Source organism: Corythoichthys intestinalis, chromosome 6 (genome assembly GCF_030265065.1).
Source record: "Corythoichthys intestinalis isolate RoL2023-P3 chromosome 6, ASM3026506v1, whole genome shotgun sequence".
Classification (NCBI taxonomy): Eukaryota; Metazoa; Chordata; class Actinopteri; order Syngnathiformes; family Syngnathidae; genus Corythoichthys; species Corythoichthys intestinalis.
In genome coordinates, this window is record NC_080400.1 from 29,703,210 (window position 1) to 29,723,590 (window position 20,381).

The 20,381-nt window shown below is 38.3% G+C and overlaps 1 protein-coding gene across 7 annotated transcripts in view; it reads left to right on the forward strand.

Annotated features, from left to right (window-relative positions):
* The first annotated feature begins 9,414 nt into the window (after positions 1-9,414).
* ncam1b (neural cell adhesion molecule 1b) overlaps positions 9,415-20,381 on the forward strand; it is a 109,112-nt gene continuing 98,145 nt past the window's right edge. For 4 of the 7 annotated variants that reach the window (XM_057839192.1, XM_057839188.1, XM_057839190.1 and 1 more), the window contains exon 1: positions 9,415-9,752. In XM_057839192.1, coding sequence (XP_057695175.1) covers positions 9,701-9,752 — 52 coding nt within the window. In that variant the 5' untranslated portion in view covers positions 9,415-9,700. The remainder of the gene's footprint in view (positions 9,753-20,381) is intronic. The other 3 variants (XM_057839194.1, XM_057839195.1, XM_057839193.1) reach the window with 2 other exon arrangements.

Below are 20,381 nucleotides of genomic sequence, written 5' to 3' on the forward strand. Positions count from 1 at the left end.
AAATAAGAATTTGATTCTCATAATGGGGATGGCGTGGCTCAGTGGTGGAGTAGTTGTCCCCCAACCCAGAGGTTGTGAGTTCGATTCTCCACCCTGATGAACTCGCCTAAGTATCCTTGAGCAAGGTACTGAACACCGCATTGCTCCTGGTGCTGTGTCACCAGTAGGTAGATGGCAATGTAGTGTAAAGCGCTTTGAGTACCTTGAGAGGTAGAAAAGCGCTATACAAGTATAACACCATAATGTTATATATCTTCTTCCATAGGTTTGCATAGGAACAGTAGGGACATAACACTACCAGCATTTCAGGATGCTCAAATTGTCCCCAACAACTTTTAAGCAAGCGTCTTTGCATCATATAATGACTTCTGTTATACAAGTCATTTAGATTGTCTTCCCATAGGTTGTAAGTATTGAATTGACCCTACCATTATTCAGTGATTTACTTTCATTATGTTCAAAGGACCCCTTCTCACTTGCTAAATGTGCCAGTCTGTTTTTTTCCCCCTCAAACGCACGTTTGATTGGCTGATGACTTGACCCCCCCAACACACACACGCAATCAAAGCCCCGACACTAATACATGCCGCCCCCTTCGAAGACGAGGAAAATTAGCTTTTTTTCTGCCAGCAGCATCCACTGTAAGTAATGCAAAAAGACGTCAATGTTGTGGAAGTTGGGAAAACACCACTAATTTTGCTCCTGAAAGTCCGACCTGCATCAGAGTTAGCATAACATTAATCTGTGTGAAAGTCGAGTAGGAAGCTGCTTTAGAGAGAAAAATCCTCCTGCATGTGTTTTGTACTGTTGACGTTAATTAAACTGTGAGAAATGTATTGAACTGAGGTTCACACCCTTCACCCCAGTTTTCATTTTCATTTATTTATTTATTTTTTTTATGTGGTCTTAAAGCTGCCCAAATAAGCTTTCATTTTTTGTGGAGTTGTCTGTGCTTGTGGACGGCATTGATCATTTAGCGTATCAATTGATTTGATTCATATTTGTGAGAAATGTAGCTCCAACTCCCCCGTTCACCCAATCTGTTTGGACTTATTAATGGTCTTATTAAAGTCCCGTCCCCAGCAAAACGTGTACATGCAGGTTATGCTGATATATTGTTCCCAGTGTTGTCAGTAACGCGTTACTACTGTAATCTGATTACTTTCCTCAGTAACGAGTAATCTAACGCGTTCATTTTTCCAAGCCAGTAATCCGATTAAAGTTAGTTTCCCTAGTGCCTGTGCGTTACTATTATGGTTTTGCCTCACAATGTATGTAGAATGAAGAATACTGTAGTCATGTACGAAGAGCATTTCTCATCGGGGGGAACAAAAAAAATGGGTCACGTGTGTTACGATGCTGTTTGAGGCTGTCCGCCACGACGGTCAACAACATAACATTCTGACGAGGCAGCGAGGCTAACAGTGAAAGGCAGGATATATACCGCAAATGGATGCCTTTGCTCACTGGAAATACAGCCATTACTTCACATTTCTGTCCAGTAAAGATGACATAAATATCTCCGTGCGTTGCAAACTTTGCGCTGGCTGTAAAAGACTGTCGGCCGCTAAAAACTCTACATTCAGTTCAACAAGGAAGCACTTGGAATTACAGGACAACGCGGAATTACAGGACAACGCAACAAAACTCGAAACAAAGTTTGTAACCAGCCTTTATGCACATTTTATTGTCAGTGTTTGTAACCATAGGCGGAGTTTTACTTTTGTCGGGCTGGGGGCAAAGTATGTTGATGACTGAAACAAAAGTCAAAAGTTTGGACACACCTAAACATTTTTACGTTTTATATATTTTCACTACTATTGTAAATCCTCTCTGAATACATCAAAACTATGAACGAACATGTGGAATGGCAAAAAAAGTGAAATAACTGAAAACGGGTTTTATATTCTACATTCTTCAAAGTATCCACCTTTGCGGTGTCGCCAAACTTTTGGCCAATACTGTATATATACATATATATAAAAATGTTCAAGCTCAGTTGTTGGTTGCGTTTGAAAGCTTAGGTTTACAGATATTCTAAATACCCCTCTTGCCTCCAACAGGTGTAGTTTTGGCTTAGCAAAGCAAAAGCTAGTGTCTTAGGTGCTAGTCACATGATCTGCTCGAAAAATGATTTTGACCCATTATGAAATACGTTGTAGGATTCTTGTTCATTTCATTAATTTTTGTTGTTTGTTTTATTGCTTTACAACTTTTATAGACAATATTTTAACAGCTAGGTCTTTATTTTAAAGGGGAAGTTCAGTATTTTTGACATTAGGCTTTATCTTGGACTTAGCGGGGGTTTATTTAGTCGTTGGAGTTGATTTGAACACATTCCGTGCAGTTTGTCAGTTATTTGTTAGCTTCAGGGCTCCGGGGTGGCTTGGCTAGCGCGAGTCAATGGTGGTTGAAATCAACTCTATCGACTAATTAAACCCCCGCTAACTCAAAGATTAAGCCTTATGTGAAAAGTTCAATTACATGCGATGACATTTTTTTGTTGTCATTTTTATGTTGAGGCAGCAAAAGGAGAAAAATTGGTAAAAAAAAAGTAACTGACAAGTTACTTTTAAAGTAACTAGTTACTTTGATAATAAAGTAATCGGTGAAGTAACTAGATTACTTTTTTGCGGTGTAATCAGTTATCAGTAATTAAATTACTTTTTTAAGTAATCTGTGACAACACTGATTGTCCCTATCAATACTGAGACCAAACCTACACCCTTGCATTCTTCTGAAATACTACTATAAAACAGTGTGTTTATCAATGCAACAACATGATAACAATGGTAAATGAAAGTAAGAACAAATATGTTTGGTTTAAAATTATCTAGTTCGATGTTTTTTTTTTTTTTTTTTAACTTATAGATATAAATAAAAAACTAACAAGGTGACCTGAAATTCAAAGCGAACGACACCGTGTGCTCTTCAGCTTCAGTGCACACTGAATAAAACACTACTGTGGACTATATTTGGAGGGCATTCATGAGTCATCAGCTGCCCTTACGTTTCCCACCTATGATTAAAAAAACACTGATAAATCCCCGTGCACATTGTCTCCTATCCACCAAGCCTTAGCAGCCACCTTGCAGCATTTTAACAGTGATTTTTTAAAAATAAAAATAAATAAATAAAACAGGGAATTGCCCTGAGATGGAATGACAGCATGCAGAACATTCCCATGTGATGTATTTTCAGTCAACTCACAGGTTACTGGCTTTTATTCAATTTTGGCTCATTGCTTCTCTCTGCCGTCCAAATGCTCAAATCAAAGACAAACTGCACCTTCGCAAAAACCAAATGCTACAAAGGTTCCCTGCTGAGTAAGTAAACAACATCCTCTACTCTTGCATCACTGACTGTTCAACATTGGGACCTGGTGTAGGCCACTGGAGATGTGAATACAACTGAAGCGGCAGTGTTGAATTAATATTTCAATTTTTTCCAGAACAGTTATGGAATGGAAGTACAAATGCAACCTGTGAATTTTCTGCCTTTCTTTGCAATCTAACGCTTGCTGGTGCTTACATTGTAATGATTTTTAACAACTAACACTTGAGACCGACCAATTTTATGTCTTCTGAGGGACAAGTGGTATAAATTTTTTTAGAAAAGTATCCTTTTTCAAAACCCAATCTTCAAATGAGAAATTTTCACCTTCAAAGTAATCTCGCTGGATTTTAAAGCACTTTCTCTTTCTTCCCATCTTGCCTCAGCATACTCCTGGACGGATTAATCCAGGATCCTCGTGGCTTTGTCATCACGGTCATCTCAATGTCGCCCACATCTTCAAAATGGGTCCCCTTGATGACCCTCCTGAGCTTGGGAGGAGGACCAAAAAGAAAATCACACAGTATTAGGCTGTAAGGTTGCTTGAGCGAAGTAGAAAGCAATATTTGCCGTCAAGTTTCGTTAATACTGCATACTTGGGAGCATGCGGGATGCTGTTACTGCAATAATCCTTCTTTTGCTGTTGTCTCTAAGGTACAAGCAGATCAATGCTGGGTCTTTAGTCATTTTATAGGATATCTGTGCGAAAGAGCCTAAAGAGGGTGGGAATTGGCTGGCACTAACCTAGAATGTCAAGTTCAATGTTTACATTGGTTCAGATGTCTGTATTCATGATGAGCCTACATCTATGGTGAGTACCACTATTACAATAATGTATCAAGGTTGTGTCCTCTATATACTGTAGCTTTTATGAGTTTTAACGACCTGAGCTTGTTAAACGTCTTGTTTTGAACAGCTGCACTAGATTTATTTTGTAATTCTCAAGGAATTTTTGTGACTGTAGTACACTAAACTGTGCCAATTATTATTACAAAATGAAGATTTGTGATACTGTATAATTATTCAGGTAAACACAGGAATCCTGTAACAAGATGAATAAAATTGCAGACAAATGATTGCCGTGTGTTGGGAGCAGGAAAGGCAGTGCCTCATGAGAATGCCAATATCAGGTATTATTATATTATTATTCACTATGATAGAGCTATGCTGTAATGATTTTGTCATCTTTCACTTCATGCTCTGTTGATGTTTGTTAGACATAGACCATTACCATTGTGTACACTTGTCAGGGAATGTGGGCGGGCGAGCGGTGTGGGCCCAAATGCAGGAAAAGGGAGGTGAGGCAGATAGGCAGTTCAAAAATTATTTAATTAAAGCCAACGAAAAACAAAGGACAATCTAAGACTGTGGTGATCTACAAAAACACAGAGGCAAACAAAACTTAGGGTACTAACAAAAGACCTGGTATCAATAACTTACTTTGAGGAACACGAGGGCTGGGACGCAGAAATGGACGAGAATAGACGCTGACGTGAATTCGGACAATGTCGCGACAAGACTCAACAAAAACGGGGATCTTATATACACACAGACAAGGGGTAATGAGACGAGGAACAGGTGGGTGACACGGGAGGAAGCAGGCTGGAGGATACACAAGGAGCAGACACAACAGGTGAAATCAATGGGCAATCACAGGGACAAGACTGTAAAGAATAAAACTTTAAATAAGTTATGGTAATTTAATATTTTAAGAACAACTAAAATTCCAAGGTCTTTTCTATAACTTATTTTGAATACCTATCAAGTTAACACCATGATGAATTGTGCTACCTTAATTTCAATTTGAACTTCAAATGGTAACCTGTGCTAGCTAGAAATGTTCGGTTGTGCTCAATTGAAATGTTCATTTTTACTAACTTCAAAAGAAGTGTGAACTTCACACTCCTCAAGAAGTCTAAATCTTAGCTCTCGTCTCACTCCAAATAGTTTCAATAGAGTGCACTGGTGACAGTATTGTCAGCCTGGCTGTTTAGCTCCCTTGTCTATGCATAGCGCACTCATTGAGGAGACCTTGGTTGCAATTCTGCTTTGATTAACTTTGGTGAAAGTGTTTTCAGCCAGACTGTTTAGCTCACTTGTCCATGCATAGCTCAGTCTTTGAGGAGACCTAGGTTGGACCTCTGCTTTGATTTATATAAAAAAAAATTATTAGGGCTGTCAAAATTATCGCCTTAACGGGCGGTAACTACATTTTTTAATTAATCACGTTAAAATATTTGATGCAATTAACGCACATGCCCAGCTCAGATTAAAATGACAGCAGTGTAATGTCTGCTTGTTACTTGTTACCTGTTTTTTGTTGTTTGGCGCCCTCTGCTGGCGCTTGGGTCCAAATGATTTTATGGGTTTGGGGAGTGAGCATGGTGTAATGACATCAACAATGGCGAGCAACTAGTTAATTTTTTGATAGAAAATTTTACAAATTTTAATAAAACGAAAACATTAAGAGGGGCTTTAATAGAACATTTCTATAACTTGTACTAACATTTATCTTTTAAGAACTACAAGTTTTTCTTTCCATGGATCGCTTTAAGAGAATATTAATGGTAATGACATCTTGATTTATTGTTATAATAAACAAATACAGTACTTATTTACCGTATGTTGAATGTATATACCCGTCTTGTGTCTCATCTTTTCATTCCAACAATAATTTACAGAAACATATGGCATATTTTATAGATGGTTTGAATTGCGATTAATTACGATTAATTCATTTTAAAGCTGTAATTAACACGATCAAAAATTTTAATCGTTTGACAGCCCTATTTTATATATATATATATATATATATATATATATATATATATATATATATATATATATATATATATATATATATATATATATATATATATATATATATACATATACAGTATGTGCTTAGCCCAAAGTCCAGTTTACTTAAAATGTTGCAGGTAACACTTTACAATAAGGGTCCCTTAATTAACATTAGTTAACACATTTTTAGACAATAACTCTTTTTAAAGTAACAGGACAATCATTCATTTAATCCCTTATCTAACATTTATTAATATAGAGACTAACACGAGTTAATACATTAAGTTAATGCATTAGTTAATGCATTTTCAGACAATAACTAATTTTTAAGTAACATTACAATAATTCATATAATCCCTTATTTAACATTTAGTAATATATTAATTAACATTAGTTAATGCATTAGTTAATGCATAACCAGACAGTAACTAATAGTTTGGTAAAATTAAAAATATACATAGGCCTACGTATATAGGGTTAGGGTTAGGCTTTGTTAACTTAAGCATTCATAATTTCTTAGTTAAAGGACACATGTGCTACACTTTACAATAAGGGTCAAAAAAGCATTCAGCAATGGTTAATAAAGGTTTCAGGCTCGAACTTCGGAAACGCGATTATTTTGTCAAATATACAGCATATAAATGATTTTTTCATGCTTTATTTGTTGGACAATTTTTAATTACTTTAATTGTGACCCTATTTGACGTGTTATGAAATTACTTCACATTTGGTCTTTAAGGTTAGGTTAGCAGCACCCAAGGACTCACACAGCAATGTTTCTCATTTTAAAATAACAATCACTTACTTCAACAGAATGCAGGAAATTACGTAGTTGATACTCTAAATGTGTGTGTGTGTGTCCCGGCACTGGTGGTGGGGCCAAAAGTGATATCTTTTCATGGGGCCCAAAATCCCTGGCAGCGCCCCTGCACATAAGGCTTAGTGTGCACAGTGCGCGCATCGATTCTATTAATCTAGGGCTGTCCCAAATGACTAATTTTCTCCCAATTAGTCAGCCGACTATTTTTACGATTAATCTACAAATCTGATCATTTAAAAAAATATATATTTTTTTTTACTAATTTAGCAATTAAACTTTTGTTGACGCTTATCAATTCACAAAAACATTTTGGAACACTTAAATTTTTAATTAAAGTACAAATAAACATGTAAATAACAATAATACATAACAAATAATGAGTTCCAATGCTGATAGAATTAACTATTGCAAAAGCATGGAATGTAAACAGATTCAGAACACTGATTTCGCCTTTCCAACGAAATTCAAAACAGTTCTTAAAAAATACACCTAGCATTAATATTATAGTATAGTACTATATACTAGAGATGCCGATCGATCGGGTCCGATCACGTCATTTTCAAAGTATTGGAATTGGCAAAAAAATATCGGCCATGCCTTTAAAAAAAAAAAAAAAAAAAAAAAAAAAAAAAAATATATATATATATATATATATATATATATATATATATATATATATATATATATATATATATATATATATATTAATTTAATCGTTTTCTAATTGTATTTAACGTCACAGACATAATATGTTACACTCATCCAGTCTTTAGTTTCGACTTAAGGTAGGGTTATCAAATTTATCCTGATAACGGCGGCAATTAATTTTTTAAAAAATGTGTCACGTTAAAATATTTATCGCAAATAATGCATGCGCTGCATGACCCTCTCACTCATTGTCGTGCTCAATCTATAATGACGCCATTTTACCTATATAGAGAGATAAAAGGCAGCGCAAAATTAGTAGAGTGAACTTTGGCAGCCTTTGGCGTCTTTTATTAATTGGCTAAAGCCTTGCAATCCCTCTCCCTATGATTAGAAATATCATGGGAAGCAATGTGGGGAAACAAGCTGGCAATTGCTCATTGTCTTAACACCTTATGTTATTTCCCAACGCAGAGAAGATATGGCAATTGGTAGCACGTTGCACAGTCATGGTTCCACTTCCCATCATGCATTTGGGATGGTCACAGTATCATTTAATGAAAACTCAACAAATACACTAGATGGCAATATTTAGTCACAATATACAAAGTCAAGTCTTTCTATCCGTGGATCCCTCTCACAGAAAGAATGTTAATAATGTAAATGCGATCTTGAGGATTTATTGTCATAATAAACAAATACAGTACTTATGTACTGTATGTTGAATGTATATATATACGTCCGAGTTTTATTCATTTTTTTCTTAATGCATTGACAAAATGTATATGATCGGGAAAAATTATCGGGAATGAATGGAATTGAATCGGGACCAAAAAAAAAAGCAATCGGATCAGGAAATATCGGGATCGGCAGATACTCAAACTAAAACAATCAGGATCGGATCGGGAGCAAAAAACATGATCGGAACAACCCTACTATATACTGTATAATAGTATTATAATAATTATTCATTGCCAATCAGAATTTTCATAAAGGGTGTCATTTTAAAGGTATTATTAGTGTAGAATCTGAATTCTGAAGTATGTGGGATTAACTCCAGAAATCGTTATTTATATGACGAACATGACATGCTTTTATTTTGAAATGTTCACCGGAAGTACGTTCACTAAACAGCTAATTTAAACTTTACACTCCGCAAAAAAGGACTTTTTGTCATTGCATGTGGTGTCAGTAATATATTATTTTTTCATTTTTTTCGTTTGCAAATGTTTGAAGTGTCACCTTTTAACTGCAAGTTTGTGTTTACGAGAAGACTGTCTAAATGGGCAGGCCAAAAAAAAACATGACAAAACAACAACAACAACAACAAAAAGACCTGCAGTATGAACCTAGCCTTAGTATTACATTTCTTCATATTTCTTGATATGTATTATGAATACGTGATTGTTTAATTTCAGTATTTAAGTAAAAGGGTAGTTAAAAAACATGACTGATTGAGAAAAACTGAGATAAGTTTTGAATCTGCACCGAAAAATTAGTATGAAGCAGCAGTCAGATCTAAATAAAAAAATGTATCCCCCTGTGTAATGGATGAAATTGTGTACAAGAAAAGTTGTCGCTTTCCAACCGGTAAGAGGAACTAAATGTACGGAACGATCAGTCAGCCTCTCCCAGTCTAAATGGATTGGACGTCTAGCGCAGTCAATGGTAACCAATGACATAAAGAAAAACCATTTTGAGTGTTAAGGGTTCACCACTAGTCCTTTATTCCTCAATGTCAAAGGCGCACTAGTTTACGGGATGCACATTCTCCCGCTAGCGCGCATTGATTCACTCATGTGAGCAGGCTCAGCTTGTCAGTCACACTTTGAACGGCGCTGTGGCGCTCATCACCACCACCAGATCTACCAGCAACAGCACCAACGACTCGCCATCCTCCTTTTTCCTGTCACTAACGATCGAATGAGCCTTAAGGATCGCATAAAGCAGAGGATGAACGCTTGCTGAGGAGTCATCGCCGCAAACCCGAGGGCGACACACACAACCGCTAGTGAAGGGGTGGTAGAGGAACGATCCGACGAGCCGTTTCGCATTTCGAGCGGTCGCCTCAAGTGGAGGTGGTGTAGGGGGGACTTTGCCATGGTCCGGCCCGGGGACATCTTTGTAGCCCTAATTCTCGTGGGCTCTGCGGGTAAGGCAGTTTCATTAACTCGCTCTAAAGTGTGTTACTATGACTAATAGCAGTGGTAAAAGCGGCCAGGACTGTCGCTCGCCATCCTTGGGTCTTCCTTCTCCTCCGCCCCCCCCAAGGATCCCTATTAGGCATGTGCTGCGGCTAATGCTAATTTGCCCACTCCGAGCTCTATTTTTTGTTTCTTGCCCACCCTAGACTACAGTAGTCTCCTACCCCCCACTCTTCTGATTTTGAACGCTGACTTTGCATTATTTAGTATGGCATAAATTGTGGTCCTCCACAAGGGGCGGACGTGGGGCAGTCTCGGAGGTTGGAAAGGGGGGAGGGTGTGGATAATGTGTGGGGTAATGTGTCAAGGGGATTTATGTTGGCCTCCATCCACTGCTGTGTTGTTGTCGTCCACTGCTCTTGTGTGGACCTGTTTGTTATGGATGGGGAGTAACGCTAGGCTCTCATTTAACCCTTTGCAGGGCACTTATTTTCATTATTGGCTGCCAGTGACGGCGATGTACGTCCAATCCATTTTGAATAGAAGAACTACTGCATCCCCTCCTTGTCAGAATGGATCGGACATCCAGCGCTGTCAATGACACGAAAACGTTAGCATTCACATTCAGTTTTCCCAATTTTAAATTGTACATCTACTGTTGTCAATGTGTTAATAGTACAGTTGTACCTCTACATACGAAGTTAATTCGTTCCAGGACCTTGTTTGTAAGTCGAAATGGTCGTATGTCGAGCTGGATTTTCCCATAAGAATACACTATGATTCTATTAATTTGTTCCACAGCCCGAAAATCTACACTAAATTCTCAATAAATTTTGATGTTACTATGCAAATATAATTTACAAAAAGCAAAACAAATACATTATAAATAAAAAATGGAATAATATAATAATAGCAATAATAATAATAATAATAATAATAATAATAATACCTGTAATAATGTAACAAACCGGGTTCTAATGTGGCGAATGTGTTTGCGTGGTGTACCTGAACGCATCGCTTGGCTGGTTTGATAGAGTGAGCCTTTTTAGTTTCACCTTGTTTACTTGCTGCGGGGGACACTAGGCATAAGTTGATTGAATAAGTGATTATGATGATGAAACCTGACGAAGCTGTCGATTTCTTTGGCAATGTTACCACAATAATAATTGCAAACTTAACTTATAAAGACTGGCGAACGGAGGAGGACCATCATAGACTGTCTACGTCTGTATTGTTGAGCGAGTCTTATCACGGACGCGCACCCCACGCTCATATTTTTCTATCATATCTATCTTCATGTCAATGGTAACGATAAGCATTTTTTCCCTTTTTTTCACCACCTGCACTAACATTGTTAGAACCCATGTTGATTTCTCCCTCAAGAAAATCTGCCATGCGTTCGTCTTGCGGGAAAACAAAGAAACCGTGGTGCTATCATAGATCGTCGTATTTAGAGCATGTCGTCGGATGCAGAAACAAATGGCGAGCCAAATTTTACATCGGTTGTCGAAAAGATCATGTGTCGAAGCAATCGTATGTCGAGGTACCACTGTATTTTTTAATTTTATTTTATATTTTTAAAACCTGTCCTGTTCAGCTGCTCAGACACAGATAATAGGAACCTGAGTGTTCTTATGGCTTGAACAGTTTTAATGTATCACATGGGAGTTGTATTTACTTCCATTGTGTTTGTTCATGTTATGTTATGTTTTATATATTAGGGGAAAGCAGTGAGCAGGAACGGGTTATGAGGGGATAGAAAGGAAGGAAGCAGACAGAAGAGGGGAAAAACAACAACAACAATAATACATTTTTGCATGCCAATGCTACTTATCAACATAGTGGTGCTATTGTTTGCTAATTAGGGGTGTGCCATCTTAGGCTCCCCACGATTCGATTAGATTACGATTCAGGGTGCTATGATTCGATCATTGAACAATGATCACGGTATTGACGATGATCATGGTTGTCACGATTATCATGATTATCGATGCATCGTACATTACTAATTAATAAAGTAGCCAAACAAATTTAAGTCCAATATTTATTAAAATTATCCTAACGGGAACGATGGAACCATGCCCATACAACAAAAAGCTGCCCTTAAACTGCCTTTTTTTTTCTTTTTACAAGAAAGTGCAAAATAATTAACCATTTTAAGGCAGTACTTATTTCTCAACATGCCTATACAAAACAAGATGCTGTTTTTCACAAGAAGGTGCTTATTTCTCTCAACAATACAATAAAATTTACATTGGTGGAATGAGTTCCACATTTTCTGGAAACAAACAAAGTGCCTTTGGAAATAAGACTGCTTTTAACTAATATACTTTGTTTTCAAAAATTCCTGTACTATTTCGCATGTTTGTAGTATTTCAGCTGTACTTAATCCTGGTTTTACACGATCTGCATCTGGAATAACTTTTGTACACCACCAAACAAAGAACAACTTGACATGAAAATACAAGTCGCTAATTAGCATAGCGCTCGGCGCTAACTAGTAACATCTCAAAAACAACAACAATAAAGGCTAAACAGTACAAGAGTGTTCGTGTACTCAACTCTGATAGACGGACACGGGACTTAGCAAAACACTAGGGACTTTTTCCAATTAATGTGCCTTGAACCTACTGCTGGACAACTGAAAGACAAGAAGCAACGAACTATCTCTCTTTCACTCTCGCTCTAAAAATTAACTTGTGCATGGAAACGCGCCCGCCGGGTCTCTGCCTGTCTCATACACAAATTTATTTTCAAGTCTTTTGAAAAAAAGTAAATCTCTCGCTCATTAACCGGCAGCATCCATCATAACGTTGTGCATGCGTCCGTAAAAGGTGTCCGGACGGCAGACGTGTCTTGAATTTCGTTCCACAAATAAAGCTCAACATGTACATCATAAAACGCCTCTGATAATACAGACGGTTTAAAATTAAAAAGAGGTAGTCTTTAATCATCTTACCTCTGAATATACTTGACAGCCAGCCAATCAAATGAATGGGGTCCGCCCTCGTTGAAGCGATGTTTGGAAGTATTTGTGGCCCCATTACCCGGAAGTACCCAGCCAATCGAGGGGCGTGCAGCCCTCCCCACCTCCCACAGCTCCGGCAAAGGAGCGCCCCCATTAACTGGTCCGCGTGGAAGAGATGAGGGGACCCGCCGTCATACCGCGAGACCCCCAAGGCCCACTAGTAGAAATAAGTCAATATTTTCTTATTTTTTTATTTTATTTATTTATTTTTTTAAAACTTTTAAAAGTTGATACAACAATTATTCTCAATTTAAAATGTTTATTTAATCGTTTAAAATTAAAAATGGAAAGGGATTTTTAAAAACATTATTTGTTATTAATGCTATTGTATTTACTATTTATCAACTGTAGAGTGTTAAATAGGCCATAACAGAATTCTATTTCTGTGTTTACTCATTTTAAAATGGTTTTCATTAAAACTTTATCGTATAATTTTAGGACATTATGTACTGTTACGTTCCCCCACTTTGAATCCTTTGATTTATTCATAGATTTTTACTGATTAGGTGTAAATATACCGTAACAATGTGACCTGGGACGTAGTCCAGCGTGGTTTTTTAGTAAACAAATATAGTTTTCTTGTAAAATTTGGTGGGTGTCGCTTATGATCGGATGTGCTTCATGAAGTCCAAACATTAAAGTAATTTATAATTTTACAGTGGGTCAAATAAGTATTTAGTCAACCACTTATTGTGCAAGTTCTCATAATTGTCAACATGGGTAAACCTCAACCATGAGAGAATGTGGAAAAAAAAAAACAGAACATCACATTGTTTGATTTTTAAAGAATTTATTTGCAAATCATGGGGAAAATAAGTATTTGGTCAATACCAAAAGTTCATCTCAATACTTTGTTATGTACCCTTTGTTGGCAATCACGGAGGCCAAATGTTTTCTGTAACTCTTCACAAGCTTTTCACACACTGTTGCTGGTGTTTTGGCCCATTCCTCCATGCAGATCTCCTCTAGAGCAATGATGTTTTGGGGCTGTCGTTGGGCAACACGGACTTTCAACTCCCTCCACAGATTTTCTATGGGATTGAGATCTGGAGACTGGCTAGGCCACTCCAGGACCTTGAAATGCTTCTTACGAAGCTACTCCTTTGTTGCCCTGGCTGTTTGTTTGGGTTTATTGTCATGCTGAAAGACCCAGTCACGTCTCATCTTTAATGCCCTTGCTGATGGAAGGAGATTTTCACTCAAAATCTCTCGATACATGGCCCCATTCATTCTTTCCTTTATACAGATCAGTCGTCCTGGTCCCTTTGCAGAAAAACATCCCCAACGCATGATGTTTCCACCCTCATGTGTCACAGTGGGTATGGTGTTCTTCAGATGCAATTGAGTATTCTTTCTCCTCCAAACACGAGAACCTGTGTTTCTACCAAAAAGTTCCTATTTTGGTTTCATCTGACCATAACGCATTCTCCCTGTCCTCTTCTGGATTATCCAAATGCTCTCTAGCGAACCGCAGACGGGCCTGGACGTGTACTTTCTTCAGCAGGGGGACACGTCTGGCAGTGCAGAATTTGAGTCCCTGGCGGCGCATTGTGTTACTGATAGTAGCCTTTGTTACTGCGATCCCAGCTCTCTGTAGGTCATTCACTAGGTCCCCCCATGTGGTTCTGGGATTTTTGCACACTGTTCTTGTTATCATTCTGACGCCACGGGGTGAGATCTTGCATGGAGCCCCAGATCGAGGGAGATTATCAGTGGTCTTGTATGTCTTCCATTTTCTAATAATTGCTCCCACAGTTGATTTCTTTACACCAAGCGTTTTACCTATTGCAGATTCAGTCTTCCCAGCCTGGTGCAGGTCTACAATTTTGTCTCTGGTGTCCTTCGACAGCTCTTTGGTCTTGGCCATAGTGGAGTTTGAAATGTGACTGACTGAGTTTGTGGACAGGTGTCTTTTATACCGATAATGAGTTAAAACAGGTGCCATTAATACAGGTAACGAGTGGAGCCTCGTTAGACCTCATTAGAAGTTAGAGCTCTTTGACAGCCAGAAATCTTGCTTGTTTGTAGGTGACCAAATACTTATTTTCCACTCTAATTAGGAAATTCTTTAAAAATCAAACAATGTGGTTTTCTGTTTTTTTTTCCACATTCTGTCTCTCATGGTTGAGGTTTACCCATGTTGACAATTACAGGCCTCTCTAATCTTTTCAAGTAGGAGAACTTGCACAATTGGTGGTTGACTAAATACTTATTTCCCCCCATAAAACTATTTTTAAAAGATTATGATTAATAGTGGGAAAAAAACATTATTATAATTGAGACCCGGCATTCACATATGTAGACATCACATTTTGGGTCATTTAGACTAGGGCTCGTTTATACTACACTAAATGTTTATTAATACATGACCCGTGTCCACATGTGTGGACGCTTAGTCTTTATGAGTAGAAGTTTTTTTTAATTACCAGAAATAGTCACTTGCTCTATAAATGGTTAACAAATACAGAGAGAGCAAGAGAGAGAAAGCGCGTTACTGGGTGATAAAACAGACTTGTAATTCACCTGTTAATGTGTACAGCAGGTGCAGTGAGTAGGGGAGGAGGGTGGCCCTTGACAGGCGATACAGGGCAGCATGGAGCCTATCAAGGGTCTGTCAGGGAGAGCACCGCTTCATTTGCTCCTTCTCAAGCACACCGATGCATACTCACACACAAACTCCTACTCTGAATCATCTGTTATGTAAGCCGATTCCCCGATAAAGGCTTTGAAATGAGATCCTCTAAGTTGGTGAAATGTGTCATTACGTAAGCAGTTGTGGTGGTATGGGGGGCTTTGTCAGATTACATTTGTGATCAACTCATCACACATATTTAAGTTAATAATTGAAAAGCTGACGTGAGGCTTGACGTGTGGTATCGAGTGGCGCATGGTTCAGAGTGGGATAGCCGTTTAATCTGTCTTTCAGAGGGAGTGTAGGGAGGATGTTCTTTGGGGCGGGGAAAATGCTGAGGGAGTGAGTCCTGGCTTTAGCTCCTCGCGTGTTCATGGGCGTTTGCGAGAGGAGCGTCACGACTGTGCTTTGTTGATCACGTGCCTCCCTCCCCGCTTTTTGTGAGAAACCACCCAGCCGATGTGCACATTAAAGGGTGACAACATTCATCACTGAAGCAAATGGCACTTCATTATGCATGAAACCTCTCAAATAGCTTGAGTATTAAGAAAAAAAGCCTTCATTGTGGAAGATCTAATTTTGATTTAGGTTCATGTGCTTGCTAGGTGTGGAAATGACAAAGAAGCATGTTTCTTTTGATTGTTTTGCAGTGCTGACCATGCGTGAAGGAGAAGGAGAATTTAATTGGACTCTAGTGATGCCGATATTGGCCGATATATGATACTATTCCGCGGGAGACAATACACTACATTGAGATGACGATATTCTTGGTGAAATATCTCCACATGCTTGTAGCACTGAATGGTTATATGTCAAACTACGAACAATGTGATTTCGTCTGATGCAGTATCTGATCTATAACATGACCTACAGTTGTGGTCAAAAGTTTACATACACTTGTGAAGAACATAATGTCATGGCTCTCTTGAGTTTCCAGTTATTTCTACAACTCTGATTTTTCTCCGATAGAGTGATTGGAACAGATACTTCTTTGTCACAAAAAACATTCATGAAGTTTTTTTTTTTAATGACTTTATTATGGGTTAACAGAAAAAGTGATCAAATCTGCTGGGTCAAAAATATACATACAATGATCTGAAAAAGCGAATCATTGACTTGAACAAGTCAGGAAAGTCACTTGGAGCCATTTCAAAGCAGCTGCAGGTCCCAAGAGCAACAGTGCAAACAATTGTTTGTAAGTATAAGGTGCATGGCACTGTTTTGTCACTGCCACGATCAGGAAGAAAACGCAAGTTATCACCTGCTGCTGAGAGAAAATTGGTCAGGAGGGTGAAGATTCAACTGAGAATCACCAAAAAGCAGATCTGCCAAGAATTAGAAGCTGCTGGAACACAGGTGTCAGTGTCCACAGTCAAGCGTGTTTTGCATCTCCATGGATTGAGAGGCTGCCGTGCAAGAAGGAAGCCCTTGCTCCAAAAGCGGCACATTAAGGCTCGACTGAAGTTTGCTGCTGATCACGTGGACAAAGATAAGACCTTCTGGAGGAAAGTTCTGTGGTCAGACGAAACAAAAATCGAGCTGTTTGGCCACAATGCCCAGCAATGTGTTTGGAGGAGAAAAGATGAGGCCTTTAACCCCAAGTACACCATGCCTACCGTCAAGCACGGTGGTGGTAGTATTATGTGGTGGGGCTGTTTTGCTGCCAATGGAACTGGTGCTTTACAGAGAGTAAATGGGATAATGAAGAAGGAGGATTACCTTCAAATTCTTCAAGATAACCTAACGTCATCAGCCCGAAGATTGGGTCTTGGGCGCAGTTGGGTGTTCCAACAGGACAATGACCTCAAACACACATCAAAAGTGGTAATGGAATGGCTAAATCAGGCTAGAATTAAGATTTTCGAATGGCCTTCCCAAAGTCCTGACTTAAACCCCGTTGAGAACTTGTGGACAATGCTGAAGAAACAAGTCCATGTCAGAAAGCCATCAAATTTAACTGAACTGCACCAATTCTGTCAAGAGGAGTGTTCAAAGATTCAACCAGAAGCTTGCCAGAAGCTTGTGGATGGCTACCAAAAGCACCTAATTGAAGTGAAAATGGCCAAGGGACATGTTACCAAATATTAGCGCTGCTGTATGTATATTTTTGACCCAGCAGATTTGATCACGTTTTTCCTGTTCACCCCTAATAAAGTCATAAAAGAACCAAACTTCATGAATGTTTTTTGTGACAAAGAAGTATCTGTTCCAATCACTCTATCAGAGAAAAATCAGAGTTGTAGAAATAACTGGAAACTCAAGAGAGCCATGACATTATGTTCTTCACAAGTGTATGTAAACCTTTGACCACAACTGTATATCTAAAATGGGGCACAAAAATGGAACTATATCTCTTTAATGATGAACAGAGGATCCTGGGTTTACTCTTGTCCAGAAATAGGAGCTTTGGAGGGGACAAGTGACATGCAATGATCTAGTTTGTGCAGTGTCGAAAGTACAGCCATATATACTTTCAAAGTCACAATATTCACTACATGATGATATTAATTGAAAGTGTCTTAAAATCATTGTATTATTGTCTTGGTATAAAATAATGAGCCGTCGTGGGTAAAAATGAGTTTGCGTTAAGCTAAAAATGTAGGCACGTACTTAGCGGCGCTGTAACAGCACTGTGCTGCAGGAAAGAGAGCAATTTGGAGGTAAGCGAATGTATGTAAATACCTTCACAAGGAGAGAAATATAGTGGTACAGTCAGGATGTGAACAGCAAAGAGGTATATAGTAATACTTTATAACAGGGGTGCCCAAGTCCGGTCCTCCAGAGTCCATATCCAGCTTGTTTTCCATGTCTCCCTCCTCCAACATACCTGAATCAAATAATCAGGATCCCTATCAGGCTCATGCACTGCTTCCTGATGAGCTGATCGTATGATTCAGGTGTGTCAAAGGAGAGGGACATGGAAAGCAAGCTGGATAGGGGCTCTCGAGGACCGGGCTTGGGCATCCCTGCTTTATATGATTTGACATGTTTTATTAAAAACCTATTGGAAAACGTGCAGAAAATATGAAAGCCTACAGAAAAGGTTTTGGCCAGGAAGAAAAAGAAGTGATAATGTCAGACAACACAGTTGAATACCTGTCAACTCGAGGCCGTTGGCAATCTTACAAATAGTGACGTTTGCCCTTACAAATTGGTGACTTATCTTACAACGTTGTATATAGCGTGCAATATGAAAGAAAAATAAAACCCAATTTTTAAAATAATATGAATTTATTGGTAATATTGTAACATATAACCTGGTGCAATCAAAGAACAATCACTATCTTCAGCTACATCATGATTACTAAAATTTAACAGTGACTTTTGTTATAATTGTACGTAGCACTTTTGGCAATTTCTATTATGTCTTTGATGGCTGCACTTCATGGCACTTCAGCTCGCAATTCAGTTTGACTTGAAGGTAGTTCGTTAGTGTGTCCAATTATAAATTAAAAAGGTCAATTGATAAAATTTACTTACTGATGCAATGTTTGAGTCCGGGAACATTTCTTTTGCTAATTTTGAGAAGTATTAAGCAATAGTTGTGGGCAAATTGTGTTCGGCAACAAATTGGCAGAATAAAATCTCCGCTTTCGTCACTTTTCATTCTGCAGACTTCATTTTTATGACCAGTGTTGTTAATCTTACTTTTAAAAAGTAATTAATTACGGTTACAAAGTACTTCTCCCAAAAAGTATTTGAGTTAGTAACTCAGTTACCTGAATGTAAGAGTAATTAGTTACTTGGCAAAGTAACTGGTGTTACCTTTCATGTTTCTTTCCCCCCATTTTTTCAAAAAAAACAAAACAAAACAAACTAGTAACCTTTGTTATGTTTGGAAGTCATTTAATTGTGTCATTGTTAAAATTGCTCGTTTTTGCATTAGTTCCCTTCTGTCTACTTTCGACATGTAAAGTTTTAAACCTGTTTCATCATTTAAAGATAGTTTCAAGTCAAGATGTTGCCGATTTAGGAGTAATTTAGATAAAAAGTTACTTAGGTTCGCTAGGAAGGTTTTTTTACAACAGAGCCCTTCTGAGAAGTCTACTGCTTTAAGATGGCGGCTGTTTACTAACGCTGCCGAGTCTGTCATTTCGCATGTTGTTCTATATGCATGTAATATCTAGGCGTAGATTGTAGGCTGTCGGCTACAGTCAGGAAATATTGGAGCCATCTAGACTCGCATCGTGTTTGCTACAGCGTCACAAGAAACACTCTTCTCTCTCCGTGTCTCTGACTTTTCTCGCGTCATTCAACAAAGGCAGTAACGCACATCATATTGTTGCCGAAACGGTGACAAAATCCGAACGGAGAAAAAAAACGTAACGCACGAAAAACGTACAGATTTTGAACGTACGGCGTACACATTTAAAAGTCAGTGCTCACTTCTACAAATTACGCTGAAACCTTACAACTTGACAGGTATGCAGTTGAGAATCTGGCACCACTGTCCTTCAGTAGTCTGACGGTGTAAAATGGAAAAGACAAGTTATAGACACTGCAGCACTAGTAAGGGTGATAAGAGAAGATAAGAAAATGGGACATTTGAATTGAAAAAGCTGATCAACAATCAGGAAGTAAAACTAAAACCAAATCTATCCATTCTCTACACAACTTGTCCCCCCTAAACTCTTTTCCATTAGTTGCATGTTAAAGAACATGCTAAGTTACGCATGCTGATGAAAAAGAAGTAGAGTAAGCTCTACAAGAATTCGACATGTCCCTCTTAGTGATCATGTTGCCGGATCACTTGTTTACAGTGGAATTGTATCTCTTAGTCTGTGTTACATCACCAATGTGATGACACAGCCACGGTCCATGTTGCTTCAAGCATAAGATGGACGTGTGGCTCTATGCAAAGGCTGCACGCTTCCTTATGTCCTGCTCAAAACGGCCAATAAACAATGACCAAAAGTTCAGTTAGCATTACAGCACACAAAAAAGGGTTTCACACAGAATATTGGTATACTCTTTAGT